This window comes from Hylobates moloch, unplaced genomic scaffold, assembly GCF_009828535.3.
Source record: "Hylobates moloch isolate HMO894 unplaced genomic scaffold, HMol_V3 SCAFFOLD_15, whole genome shotgun sequence".
Classification (NCBI taxonomy): Eukaryota; Metazoa; Chordata; class Mammalia; order Primates; family Hylobatidae; genus Hylobates; species Hylobates moloch.
This window is the reverse complement of record NW_026652290.1, coordinates 1,307,976-1,321,316: the sequence shown is the minus strand read 5'-3', so window position 1 is coordinate 1,321,316 and position 13,341 is coordinate 1,307,976. Positions and strand designations below refer to the sequence as shown.

Genomic DNA, 13,341 nt, shown 5'->3' with positions numbered 1-13,341 from the left:
TTAAATAAGCTAAAAGACGCTTTTCTAGGAAAAAAAAAAAATGAATTTTAAGAAGAAAGAAAAACTCCCAAACTCATAGACCCATGGAAAAAATTTAAGTTTTTAAAGTGCTAGACTCCCCCAAAAGTATCAGGCTCAGATGGTTTCACGAGTGAATTCTTGAAAAGTTTTAACAAAGAGATTACTATGTCGCTGCTTAAAATGTTCCAGAACACAGAGGGGAAAAGAAATGCATCCAAATTGTTTTTGCTAAGCCAGCACAATACAGACACCAAAAGTGATAAAAATAGCACACACACACACACACACACACACACACACACACAATGTCCCACCCGCTCCAGACCAAGCTCGCTGCTGTGTATCTGGGCAATACCATCTACCCCTACCTCGCTGCTGAAACCAAAATACATTCCAATGGATTCATGATTTCAACATGTAAAAATGAAACCACAGAAGAAGTACTAGAAGAAAACGTGGGTGAAATTCTTTCCTATAATTTCAGAACGCAGGAGACCTCTAAGCAGGACATGAATTCCAAAAGCTAAAAGGGAAAGCAGAGACTTGACAACATCGGGATTGAAATGTTCTGTGTGGAAGAACATCCCAGAAATAAAATTAGAAGTAGGCAGCTGGGCACCAGACACTCGTACCTGCTGTGATAAAGATGTACAAATTACTCTTTTTTCTCTTTTTTTAGACAGGATCTCACTCTGTCACCCAGGCTGGAGTGCAGTGGTACGATCACAGCTCACTGCAGCCCCAAACTCCCAGACTCAAATGATCCTCCCACGTCAGCCTCCTGAGTAGCTGGGACTACAGCCGCACCACCTCACCCAGCTAATTTTTGCAGAGATGCAGTTTTGCCATGTTGCCTAGGCTGGTCTCGAACTCCTTAAGCTCGAGCAATCCGCCCACTTCAGCCTCCCAAAGTGCTGGGATTATAGGTGTGAGCCACCGTGCCTGGCCTACAAAGAACTCTTTTTAAAAAATTTCAACAAGAAAAGGATAAACCATCCAAATGAAAAGAGAACACAGGGCCCTGGCCTGTAACATACGAAGAGATAATCCCTCTCGCTTGACCGAGATGCACAAAATAAAACACCAATTGGAGAGCGTATGGCCCTCAGCCAGGGTTGAGGGGCATAGGACCTCCCTGCTGGACCATCACTGCACAGGGCCCGGCAGACAGCTAAGCAGGCCGGCGAGGGGAGGGGTCCTAAAAATTCTAGTAACCACTTTAGAGACCAATTCAGGAACAAGGATCAATTTTTTTTTTTTTTTTTTTTTTTTTTTTATGGAGTCTCGCTCTGTCACCCAGGCTGGAGTGCAGTGGCGCGATCTTGGCTCACTGCAACCTCTGCCTCCTGGGTTCAGGCAAGTCTCCTGCCTTAGCCTCCCGAGTAGCTGGGAGTATAGGCAAAAGCCACCATGCCCAGCTAATTTTTGTATTTTTAGTAGAGATGGGGTTTCACCATGTTGGCCAGGCTGGTCTTGGACTCCTGACCTCAGGTGATCAGCCTGCCTCAGCCTCCCAAAGTGCTGGGATTACAGGCATGAGCCACTGTGCCCGGCAGATCAAAACTTAAATGCACACATCCTTGACACAGAAATTCACTAACAGCTCATCCTACAGTCATGTGTGCACATGTACAAATGCGAGAACATCTGTTGCAGCCTCTCAATCACAGTGGGAAGCTGGACAAGCCTGGCAGGGCCATGGGACAGCTGATGACACAACCATTAAAAGGAACGTGCTACTTTGGGAGGCCGAGGTGGGCGAATCTCGAGGTCAGGAGTTCAAGACCAGCCTGGCCAACATGGTGAAACCTCGTCTCTACTAAAAATACAAAAATTAGCCAGGTGTGGTGGCAAGCACCTGTAATTTCAGCTACTCAGGAGGCTGAGGCAGGAGAATCACTTGAAACCGGAAGGCGGAAGGTGGAGGTTACAGTGAGCCGAGATCGTACCACTGCACTCCAGACTGGGCAACGCTCTGTCTCAACAACAAAAAAAAATGTGCTACATCCACAAGTGGCAACAGTGTTGTTAAATGGAAAAAATAAAAGCTGGTAGCAGAAGTCTGATTTCCTTTGTGTTCTTGAGAAGTCTATATTTACACATTGACTTTTTTTACACAAGCCCTGAATGACTCTCCACGAATAAAATTCAGGGGAGTGCCACACCCAGCTGTCAACATGGCCACCCCTTGGGAGAGAGTTGGGGAATGGGAGAGAAAAACTTCCTTTCCAAATTTCATGCGAGCTTCATTAATTTTCTATCTAAGAATGACTGGGCATCGCTTTTTTTTTTTTTTTTCCAGACGGAGTCTTGTTGTGTCGCCCAGGCTGGACTGCACTGGCGCGATCTCAGCTCACTTCAACCTCCGCCTCCTGGGTTCAAGTGATTCTCCTGCCTCAGCCTCCCAAGCAGCTGGGACTACAGGCGCCCGCCACCACGCCCGATCGTGCTTTGCTTTTTAGGATGAAGAAAGGGAAAGGTCACAGGGAGAATGGGAGCCAGAACACAGAGCAGGGCTTCTAAACATCAGCTTGCGGGCGAGAGACACGGGGCGACACCACCGGCCTGGAACCTAGGGATAGCATGAGGTGCTGCTCGGGGGCTTCAGACAAGGCCTCCCTGCTGATTAAATAAGGGTTGTGCTGGCTTTTGTTTATGTGCTTGTTTAACACAAATCCCCCAGGCGCTCCAGCCCTGCTTCACGAATCATCACTGTTCACTCTACCCATGCCGCACAGGAAGAATTGTGCCCACTTCCACAATGAGAAAACGGACCAGAGAGGAAAGCCACTAGGCAGGGCAGTGTGAGGGCAAAGCCAGCGCTCCTCTACCATTTCCCCACACACGAGTGGGCAAGGCATTACAGGCGTCTACATCGTAACCTCTGTGGGCCATTTTGGAAGGTGACAGATGGAATCAGTGATTTCCAGGGCCATTTCCGGTTCCAGGTTTCAGATTGGGGCCGTGGAGTGGAATCGAGCTTGACCCGGGTGTGGTGACGGTGGCCATGTAACTGGACAAATCACTTTCCCCCTCACCTGCACTGGATGAGACCAGGAATCTCCACTCTGGGTTCCTTAAGAGTCCTGGGGCTCCACAGAGTACACCCAGTAGCAGCAGTGGGATGGGGGGACAGGGTCGGGGGAGCTCCATGCCTCCCCCAACTTTAATCAGAGCATCTCCACTTTAACCCCTTCCTGGGCCCAGTGTTGGGAGAGAACGGGAAGGAAGCTCAGCCCTGGCCACGGGCTACTCTAGCCTGTCAGTTACAGCCCAGACCCCAGGAGCCCCCTTGGACTGAAGGAGACAGAGTCACTTATAACACCCACAGAAAACCCCGGAGAGGAAGTGGAGTCCAACAAAGGAAGCGCCTCCCTGCAGCTCTCGGACATGAGGTCCCAGGTGACACAGTGTGTCGGCATCCTCCCAGGCTGTCTGCTGGAATCCAGGGTCTGGTTAGGGGCTGCCCACACTTCGGGCCCCCGGGCGGGGAGTCTGAGTGCACTCCTCCAGGGTTGAATGTGCCCTCTGTCCACACGGCACAGAGCATGGCTGTCTGGCCGGGGCGCGCCCCTCCGGACAGGCTTGCCATTGTGCAGACCCTCAATCCCAGCAGCTGTCCCAGGCCTGGGAGGCTGCGGGTGCAGACACAGCTCCTCTCTCTTCTGGCAGCTGCTCTGGCTTCCTGGGACAAGCGCTGAGAGGAGGCCTCACCCAGTGCCATGTGTCTGGGGGCCGGGGCTCCATCCTGGGGCCAGGCAGGGTGGTCAGGGCTACAGAGCTGCAGGGGGCGCAGCAGAGAAACCGCCCCCAGCGCCTGCCTCCCGGCCCCACCCTTCCCCGCAGCTGTGCGCTCTATTTAAGGTATTCCGCAGCTGCTCGGCACCCGCTGCATTCCCGGACCAGCCCTCCTTTCCTCTCCCCCCTGCACGGGGTGCTTGGCAGGCCGCCGAGCAGGCCGGCGAGGGGAGGGGTTCTCTTCCTGGGCGCTGGAGCCAGGCTCTGTTCTCTGGGCCCCACCCCATCCCACCACAAAGGAGACACACCGGGCCTGGCCGACCCTTCCCCATTGATCCTCCTGTTCCCCCAGCACATGGGGGACTTCCCGCTCTAGACCTAGGTCTGAGAGGCTCCAGGGACAGCTCGGAGAAGGAGGGGAAAGAGAAAGAGATCCAATCTCAAAGTAAAAGGGGACCTGGGTGCCCTCTGGAAGCAGCTCAGGAAAATGGGAGGAGGTGGGCACAGCGGGACCTTCCGGGTAAGGCATCCCGGCAAGAACGTCAGTGCCTTCTGGACACCCGGCTTTCGCCCTCCAGAAGCAGAAGCACACAGCCCCACAAAGAAAAACCCTGCAGGCTTAGGACCCAAGGCATGACACGATCCAAACTCACTGCTTCATCAGACACCAGTGAGTCCCTCAACACTTACCAAGGCCCCCTGCCTTACACCTGGTACTGGATGAAGCTGCAGACCCTGCCTCAGGGAGTTCACAGTCCAGGGATAGGCTCAGAGCCTGTGTGGGGTGTCCTGTAAACACGGGGCCAGGAGCTGGGCTGTCTATGGGGCCCTTCCTCCCTAAATCACGGTGGTCACCTTCTCCACGACTTCACAGTCCCTGATCTCCACCAGGAACTTCTGGGGCCCAGTAGGTGTTCCTCCCTTGCAGGCTGATGCCCACCCTCCCCACTCCCCACTCAGGCTCAGCTCTGACCCCACTTTCCCCAAAGCCACCTCTTCACTGCTCTGTGTTGGGTGGTTCCAGGGAGCCCTGTGCTTTGATTAACCCTATACTCAATGCTGTACTGGCAGCCCTGCTGTCTGAGCCGAGATTCCTCTCTGTTCTGTCCCTGGAACACAGGGCCTGGTGCGGACCAAGTATGCGAAGAACCACGCCCACCATCATCGGCTCCGGGGGTCCTGACTCTCAGCTCCCTCAACGCTCCACCCACACGACAAAGATTTCCAGACCCTCTGGGTCACAAGAAAACTACTGAGACAGGCTGCCATGTCTGCCCCGCCCCAATTTCACACCCATGGTCACAAGCGGCCCCAGCACCACTGTGGACTCCCTTCTTGGTTCTTGGGGTGGGTGGATACATGAGAGCTCAGCCCCCCGCCACCTCTGCAAATGCCTCTTTCACAGATCAAGAAATTGAGGCTGGGAGGGGTGGAATGATGGTTCAGAACCAGCTGGCTCATGGGGCAGAGCTGGGACATGCCCAGAACTGAGCTGGGCACCAGGCCTGGCCTCCCTCTTGCCCCCAGTGAGCATCCCAAGAAGGCAGAGAACCAGACCCATGAACGAGCGCTAAGCACCCGCCTTATAAGGCAGCTCTGGAGAAACTTGGCTGGTGTGGCTGAGGAGCCGGAGGCGGGTAACTCTGGTGGGGGGGCTCTGAGCCAGCGGCCAGCCCTTGCAGGCTCAGTCCTGGGTGCTGCAGCCCAGCCCCACCCCACCCAGAGGCACCCATGTTGGGGGGCAGGGAAAGAGCAGGGATCCAGGAGAGGAGGCAAGGCCGTCCCCACCCAGAGCCTGAGAGGACCAGGGATGACCCCGAAGGATGAACGCCCTTCTGTGGGAGGACAGCAAGGAGGGTGCCGAGTCCAGGGGCAGGGCCAGAGCCCCGGAAGCTGAGAATCCACCACACCAGCATAAAGCTCAGACCTCACCAGGCCCTGGGGAGGAGGAGCAGGCAGAGAGACCTCTGCCCTCTGCAGCCCCTCTCTTCCTCTCCCTCCCCTTCAACCATCTAGGTGCCCACACTCCCTCCTAAAATGCTGACTCCTTCCAGAACCCCCACACTGAAGCCAACACCCACCCACTGAGCCCTCCAGCACAACCTCCAGAGGAGAGACCAGGTGCCCTGGGGGTAAAGTTGACCAGGAAAGTTTCTGCTTGGTCCCTAGGGACGTCCCTTGGGGGTCACTACATCTGCCTACACGAACCACAAAAAAGCCGTCCCATCTCACCACCAGTGGCTCACTCCTTCAGCATAATTTCATGGCACACCTATGTCCAAGTCACTTGGTATCTTATGGGACTTTTATTTTTTTTTTTGAGACAGGGTCTCACTCTGTCTCCTAGGCTGGAGTGCAGTGGCACAATCTCAGCTCACCGCAGCCTCAACCTCCCGTGCTTAGGTGATCCTCCCACCTCAGCCTCCTGGGTAGCTGGGCCTACAAGCACATGCTACCAGGCCTGGCTAATCTTTTGTCTGTTTTGTAAAGACGGGGTTTCTCTACGTGGCCCAGGCTGGTCCCAAACTCCTGGGCTCAAGCAATCTGCCTGCTTCAGTCTCCTAAAGTGCTGGATTTACAGGCATGAGCCACTGCACCCGGCCTCTTATGGGATTCTTTATAAAAACCAAGACAGGCTGGGCACAGTGGCATGATCCCAGCACTTTGGGAGGTCAGGGAAGCTGAGGCGGGTGGGTCACGGGGTCAGGAGTTCGAGACCAGCCTGGCCAAAATGGTGAAACCCCGTCTCTACTAAAAATACAAAAGTTAGCTGGGCGTGGTAGCCCACGCCTATAGTCCCAGCTACTTGGGAGGCTGAGGCAGAAGAATCGCTTGAACCTCGGAGGAAGAGGTTGCCGTAAGCCGAGACCGTGCCACTGCACTCCAGCCTGGGTGATAGAGCGAGACTCTGTCTCAAAAAACAAAAAAGCAAACAAAAATAAACAAAAACAAAAACAAAAAAAACCAAGACAACAGCCCTACCCTCAGAATCTAGTGGGGGCATGAAAGGAATTTTGAAGACTATACAGCAAAACCTTAAGCACGGATATTGCTGGCTTACAGGTGAATTTTAGGTTCTTTCTCATTTCTGTACTTCCTGCATTTTAAAGAAAGGGAACTCAAATACTTTTTGTGATCTGAAAAGCTACTTTTACATTGAAAAAAAAAAAAAAGTCTAGCAGAGGAAAGAAAGTTTATACACAAATCATTTATATCCCAAGCCAAACACGAGGTATTTGGACTGGGTTTTGAGGGATGCATAGGAGTTCAACAAGGCAGTGATGTAAAGAGAAGCAGAGGTCAGGGTTCAGGAGGTCAGGGCAAAGGGGTTGTGAGGAAAGGTGTGAGAGACCAAGGGAAGACCAAAGCAGGAGAAGCTGGGAAGCAGAGAGGTGTGAGCTGAGCAGGAGAGTGAATCAACCATGGAGAGGCCTATGGTGAGTGAGCAGAGAAGGCTCAGGACGGGAAGAGATCTCAGCAGTGCTGTGCTTTGGGGAAGTCAGTCTGGGAGCAATTCAGCTGGGGCCCCAGGAGACCCTGCCCTGCGCCCACAGCTCTAGGGTGGAGACAAACCACAGCATAGATGCCCTCCCGCGGGCAGACGCCAAGGGGCTGGGCACCGGCTCAGAGGGCACGGAACTCCCTCCCTGATTCCTTTCCCCATGGTGCCAGCTGGATCCCTGGTGCTCGGGGGACAGAGGGGCTGCAGAGATTGGTCACAGCTGTGCATGTGGGGGCTCAGGGAACTCCCAGCCCAGCCCCACATGGAGGGGCAGAAGGGGATGGGCCTGCTAGGCCTGCAGGAAAGATGGGCAGGAAGCTGAGTTGGAAAGAACTGGATCCGTGTCCAGAACGGTCGTGACACAGAGAGGGAGGACGGAGAAGCAAGCAGGTGGTGCCTCGGAGGAAGAACTAGTGGGGCTCAGGCCTGGGCCCCCCGAGAAGCCACTCCCATCGGATTTCAAGAGCACTCCTCCATCAGGAAGGCCCTGCCCTCGTCTGTCCCTGCCCTTCCTCCACCTGGACTTGCTTGGGCCCTCGGGACTGTCAGCCCAGCCCACGGACCTCTCCATGTGAGCTGGACTCCCACCTGCACAGGTCCCTGTCCGGGGGCGGCCGGGTCTGGGATGCTGATGGTTTTCTCCCATGCCCCGGCTCCAACGTGTACATCCGATTCCATAGAGAAAGCCACCGTCCCCCCAGAGCGCCAGGTCCCTGCCAGCTCTGAACGCTGCTGCCTCCACATGGCCTGCCTTTCTCTCCCCTTCCTGGCCTGATGAAATTGCACTTCCACTGCTGGGGAGGCTCCCTGGGCACTCCTTGTGTCCCAGCCACGCTGCTCACGGCTCGGTGAGCTCCAGAAAGCAGAGCCGGCAGGTTGTGTCCCTGGGCCTGGCTCCCGGCACAGTCTCTGGCACAATTTAGGGGCTGAACTGTGTCTGCCCCTGGAGGAGGATATTCTTGTATATCCCCATGGACATCCCCCTACCTGTCCCCTGGAGCCAGGACCATGTCCCTGTGCATCCAGCACCAGTGGTCACCGAGATTTAGATGGCTCGGTGACAACCGCTTCCCCAGCCACATCCTGTTTGACTCAGCTGAGTGTGAACACATCAACCCAGGATGGGGGTGTATCCGGCACGTCAAACAAAGGTCCTGCACCAACAGAAGGCAGGGGAGGAAACAGCCTCCTGCCACTCTGCAAACTGCCCATGCCTTTGGCCTGACACCATGCCACCGGCAGCCACTGTCACTGAGTCTGGGTGGCTGGAGCAGGGTGGCTCTTCAGAGTCAAGCTTAGACTCTGGGAGAGGGAACACGGACTCACACACTAAGGGCTGGAAAGGACCTTCAAAGGCCCACTAGCTTCTGGCTACTCAGTGTGTTCCAACGCCCCTCTGTAGGAAATGCAGAGTCCCAGGCCCCAGACCCGCCGAGACCAATGTACGCTCCACGTGCCCGTGAAAGCATGAGGAGCACTGGTCTCCCCACAAACCCACACCCTCTCCGGGCCCCACGTCCTGCCAGCCCCCAAGCCCACTGACCACTGGAGAACTCTCATTCAAAAAGAAAAACAAGAAAGGGGTTGGGTGGCTCATGCCTAGAATCCCGACACTTTGGGAGGCCAAGGCAGGAGGCTCATGTGAACCCAGGAGTTTGAGACCGGCCTGGGCAACCTAGTGAGAACCTGTCTCTACAAAAACATTTTAAAAATTAGCCAGGCATGGTGGCGTGCAACCTGTGGTCCTAGGTACTTGGGAGGCTGAGGGTGGGGGATCACTTGAGCCCAGGGGGCAGAGGTTGCAGTAAGCAGTGATCACACCACTGCACTCCAGCCTGGAGGACAGAGCAAGGCCCTGCCTCAAAAAAGTCAAAGAAAAGTCAAAGAAGACGGAAAGCGGGACTTCGAGAGATGTGGAAGCAACACAAAGGTCCACCGATGGAGGAACAGCTACACAACACAGGTGCATCGCACAACAGAATATTATTCAGCCTTTGAAAGGAAGGAAATTCTGTCCCATGCTACAGTACGACGGATGAACCTTTAGGACGTCATGCTGAGTGAAATGAGCCAGACACAAAATGGGCAATTATTGTATTTTTCCACTCACACAAGGTTCCTAGAGTGGACAAATAAATTCATAATAAAGACAGAATGGTGGCTGCCAGCAGCTGGGGGAGGGGTATAGGGAGCTTGGTCTAATGGGGACGGAGCTCAGGTTGGGAGGACGAAAAGGGTCCCGGAGATGGACAGCGGTGGCAGCCGTGCAACACCGTGAACGTACTGAATGCCACTGAAACGTACACTGCAAAGTAGCTAAAATTGCACATTGTATGTTGTGTATTTCACGACAGTTAGAAATAAGAAGAAAAAGCTCAATCAAAAACCCAGACTGTGCTGTTCATCCAACCCAAAGAAGGCTTACTGAGCATTATTGAGTTCCGATCCTGTGCCCAGAATCAGACCTGGCTCTCGAGGGGCTTCTAACCCAGGTGGCACCTTGACATAGCCCCATGGAGCCACGATCCCTGATGGGGCCAGGGGGCATGCTTCTGAGAAGGGACCCAACCACATCCCACAGCCTGGCATTTCCGAACAGGCCCTGTGTCCCACAGGACTGGCACCAATCCCCTGCCTATAAGCTCCACGTCAGCACGGCTCTGGGCTTGAGCCCTCCCAGGACAGTGCTGGAGCCCCATGGCCTCTCTCCTCTCACCAGAAGGGCACCCCCAAATAAAACTGTGTGCAGCTATCACACAGCCCCCTGGTCCAGGCACCCCTTCCCAGTGCCCTGAGAATTTTGTCCTGCAGGCTGAGGTGCTCCTCATGTTCCCCTCCCTCTGCCACAACCATCCCTCCTGGGGGAAGAGGACCAGGCCATGCGCTCCAGTGCAAGCCTCAGGAGGCATACGTCCCTCCTCCCTTCCCCGAGCCCTCGGCCTCTGCTGGGCATATCCAGGCAGCCTGCAATTCCTCAAGCAGGAGCCACCGGAACGTGACAGCCCTTCCAGGGGTCTCAACTCCACCCTGTCCCACACCCCTGCACGAGCCTGCCCTGGTTCCTGGGTGCATCCTCATTCTCCCAGCCTCCCAGGCCCTCCAGGGACACACAGCAGACAGAGGTCCTAGCAAGGCCCATGGTGACCAATAAATGAGGCTCCTTGAAACCCAGAGAATCTTTCCAAACTCTCACTCAAGTGCCACTTGGGGCATCTTGGCATGTTCTCATCAGGCAGAGAGACCCCCACCCCCATGCATTCCGGTCTTTCTGGGTCTCCAGGGTAGCATCCCCCACCCATATCCGGCTTCTTCCTCCAAGAATCTGTGGCAAAGCCAGCAACCAGGCCCCCCATTACCACAGCATCCAAGACCCAGCGCTCTGCAACTCACCCTCCTGGCTCCGGGGTGTGGCCTCAGCCACAGAGGGCTGGGGCTTGGGCTCCAGCCTGCTCTGCAGCTGAGACACGGGGGCGGGCTCTGAATTCTCCAGGGTCTGGGCTGGGCTGGGGGCGGTGGGCGCCTCAGCAGGCTTGGGCATCTGGATCTCCACCCTCTTGGGGGCTGCGTCAGTGGCAGGGGCAGTGGGCACCTCAGGGATCTTAGAAGCAGGGGGCTCCATCCTCCGGTGGGCGGACTCCTGGGGTTTGACGATGGTGATCTCCGTCCTCCGAGGGGCCGGCTCTGGCGTCTTGTGGCCCAACACCTCGGCCCTCTTGAGCCCGAACCGGGACGGCCCGATGGCCCCGGCGTTCTCCACCTGCTTAGATGAGATGTCAATGGACAGCTCGGTGCGCCGGGACACCGGCTCGGCCGCCTTGGGGCCCGAGAGCTCCACCCTCCGCAGGGACGCCTTGGGGGAGCGCTGGCTTAGGGAGTCCACATGGCGGGCCGAGGGCTCTGAGTTCTTCACGCCCAGGTCCTGGAATTTCTGGGTGGAGCTGGCCACAGTGGCTCGGAGTAGGGGAGTCTGGACCCTCCGGGGTGGGGTGGAGTTGGGTGTCTCGACCTCCTCGACCTCAAAAGATCTTTTCAAGGCTGAAAAATAAAGAGAGGGGGTGCAATTGGTGAGTGGATGGCTCAGCAACACTCTGGCATGTTTCCTGCTAAGGAGCAGCAGAGGAAGACAGGCGATGCTGCAGTGAGGGCCCGGGGGCTCTTCCTGTCCTTCATGTCTCAGCAAGCGGAAGGGACAGCCCCATCCTAGGAGACCCGCAGCAAGCAGAAGGGACAGCCCCATCCTAGGAGACCCGCAGCAAGCGGAAGGGACAGCCCCATCCTAGGAGACCCGTCATGAGTTCTGGGGCAGCGATGCAGGCTGGAGTGGGAAGACGCTGCCCATCGTGTCTTGCCATGGCCACGGCGCAAACCACACAGCCCCCCACCTCCAGCTACGTCTACACAGGAACGTTCTAGTTTCAGAGAAGACTTCTATTTCCTTCTTTTGTTTTGGAGATGGAGTCTTGCTCTGTTGCCCTGGCTAGAGTGCAGTGGCACCTCCCGGGTTCAAGCGATTCTCCTACCTCAACCTCCCCGGTAGCTGGGATTACAGGCACGCGCCACCACGCCTGGCTAATTTTTGTGTTTTTAGTAGAGACGGGGTTTCACGATGTTGGTCAGTCTGGTCTCGGACTCCTGACCTCAAGTGATCCACCCACCTCGGCCTCCCAAAGTGCTGGGATTACAGGCGTGAGCCACCGCGCCCGGCCTTGATTTCCTTCTTGTCACAGCTGTTTTTACCCCTCCTCACCTCCAGCCAAGGCACACACTGGGACACCACCAGTAAACACACCTCTACCATCAGCCACAGCGGGGGACATGCCTCCAATAATAAGTGACCACAACTGTAACCAATCAGAACTGTAGCGGGAACAAAACCCCATCAATGACACCAAGAGCGGACACTGGAGCTTTTAGTGCCACCGAGGCGCTGGGCTTAGCGAGCTCATCACATCTATAGCCACTTAACCCTGGGATGTAGAGTACCAATACCCCCGGTACAGATGGGGAAAGTGGGGCACACGGTAGACACAGAGCCAGACTGTACATCAGGCTGATACCAGAGCCCAAGGTTCTAACCACTTGGTTGTCCGGCTCCCCCAGCTTAGTCGACAGGAACCAACTTTGTCAGTCATCAGCCTCTCCTGCATCTCCCCATCCAACACTACAAGCCCGTGCAGTGATGCCAACCACCCAGCTCCCGCCCTGCAGCCATCCTGCCTCTCCACCAGGGTCTGCTCCCTCGGAGGTAGTGGGGATGGTACCTGGGAAGCTGCCACCTCCACAGTCCCCACAACCACACTCCAAATGAGAGCCAGCCGCTCCTGGTTATCAGGGCCAGAGCAGGGAGGGACCCACATGGCAGCCACATTCACCAGCTCCTTCCCCAGGCCAGGCCCACAGCACAGCCCCGTGGAGACCCACAGTGTCTCCCCAGCCACTCCCTGCCCCACCAGGCCACAGAGTCCGGGGCTCATGGGGTCCCACCACGGCCTCCTCTGCCCACAGGAAAAGGGATGACAGCTGGTTCCCAGCCCCCAGCAATAGCTCTCCAGGACCATTTCAGTGCCTTCCCCTCACGGGTCTCTCTTCCTCCAAATGCACTCAGGCACTGGGGAGGGGAAGAGGAAGCCCAACGCCCTAATCCTGGCCGCCTCAGCTGCCAGCTTCCTGGGCAAGGCACTCCTGTGGGCGCCCTCTCTAAGCCACGGGCACCTCTCCTTCTTGGTGGACACAGACAAAATCCTGGGTCACTAAGCTCAACCTCCACCCGAAGCTGGGCTAGGAGCCCCGTGGACTCCAGGAAACTCTCAGTTGTCAGAGGCCCTATCTCAGCTCCATCACTGCCCTAGAGGATATGGGCCCGGCATGGCCAGAGCTGTTCACTTCTCAAGAGAGTAGAAATCTGGATCTTTATATGATATCTCCTAATCTTTAAATGCTGGCACAAAGCAAAACAAGCCCTTTTTAAAACACCGAGCAGCCTGGCTGACATGGTGAAACCCCATCTTTACTAAAAATAAAAAATTAGCTGGGCATGTTCACACTCACCTATAGTCCCAGCTACTCGGGAGGCTGAGGCA

General features: G+C 55.8%; 1 protein-coding gene across 3 annotated transcripts in view; it reads right to left on the bottom strand.

The window, feature by feature from the left end:
* Positions 1 to 10,525: 10,525 nt before the first annotated feature.
* The window catches only part of LOC116482929 (septin-9), a 123,692-nt gene continuing 120,876 nt past the window's right edge, over positions 10,526 to 13,341 (bottom strand). The window contains exon 3 of one of the 3 annotated variants that reach the window (XM_032176450.2): positions 10,526 to 11,296. In XM_032176450.2, the coding sequence (XP_032032341.1) occupies positions 10,614 to 11,296 (683 nt within the window). In that variant the 3' untranslated portion in view covers positions 10,526 to 10,613. The remainder of the gene's footprint in view (positions 11,297 to 13,341) is intronic. The other 2 variants (XM_032176452.2, XM_032176451.2) reach the window with 2 other exon arrangements.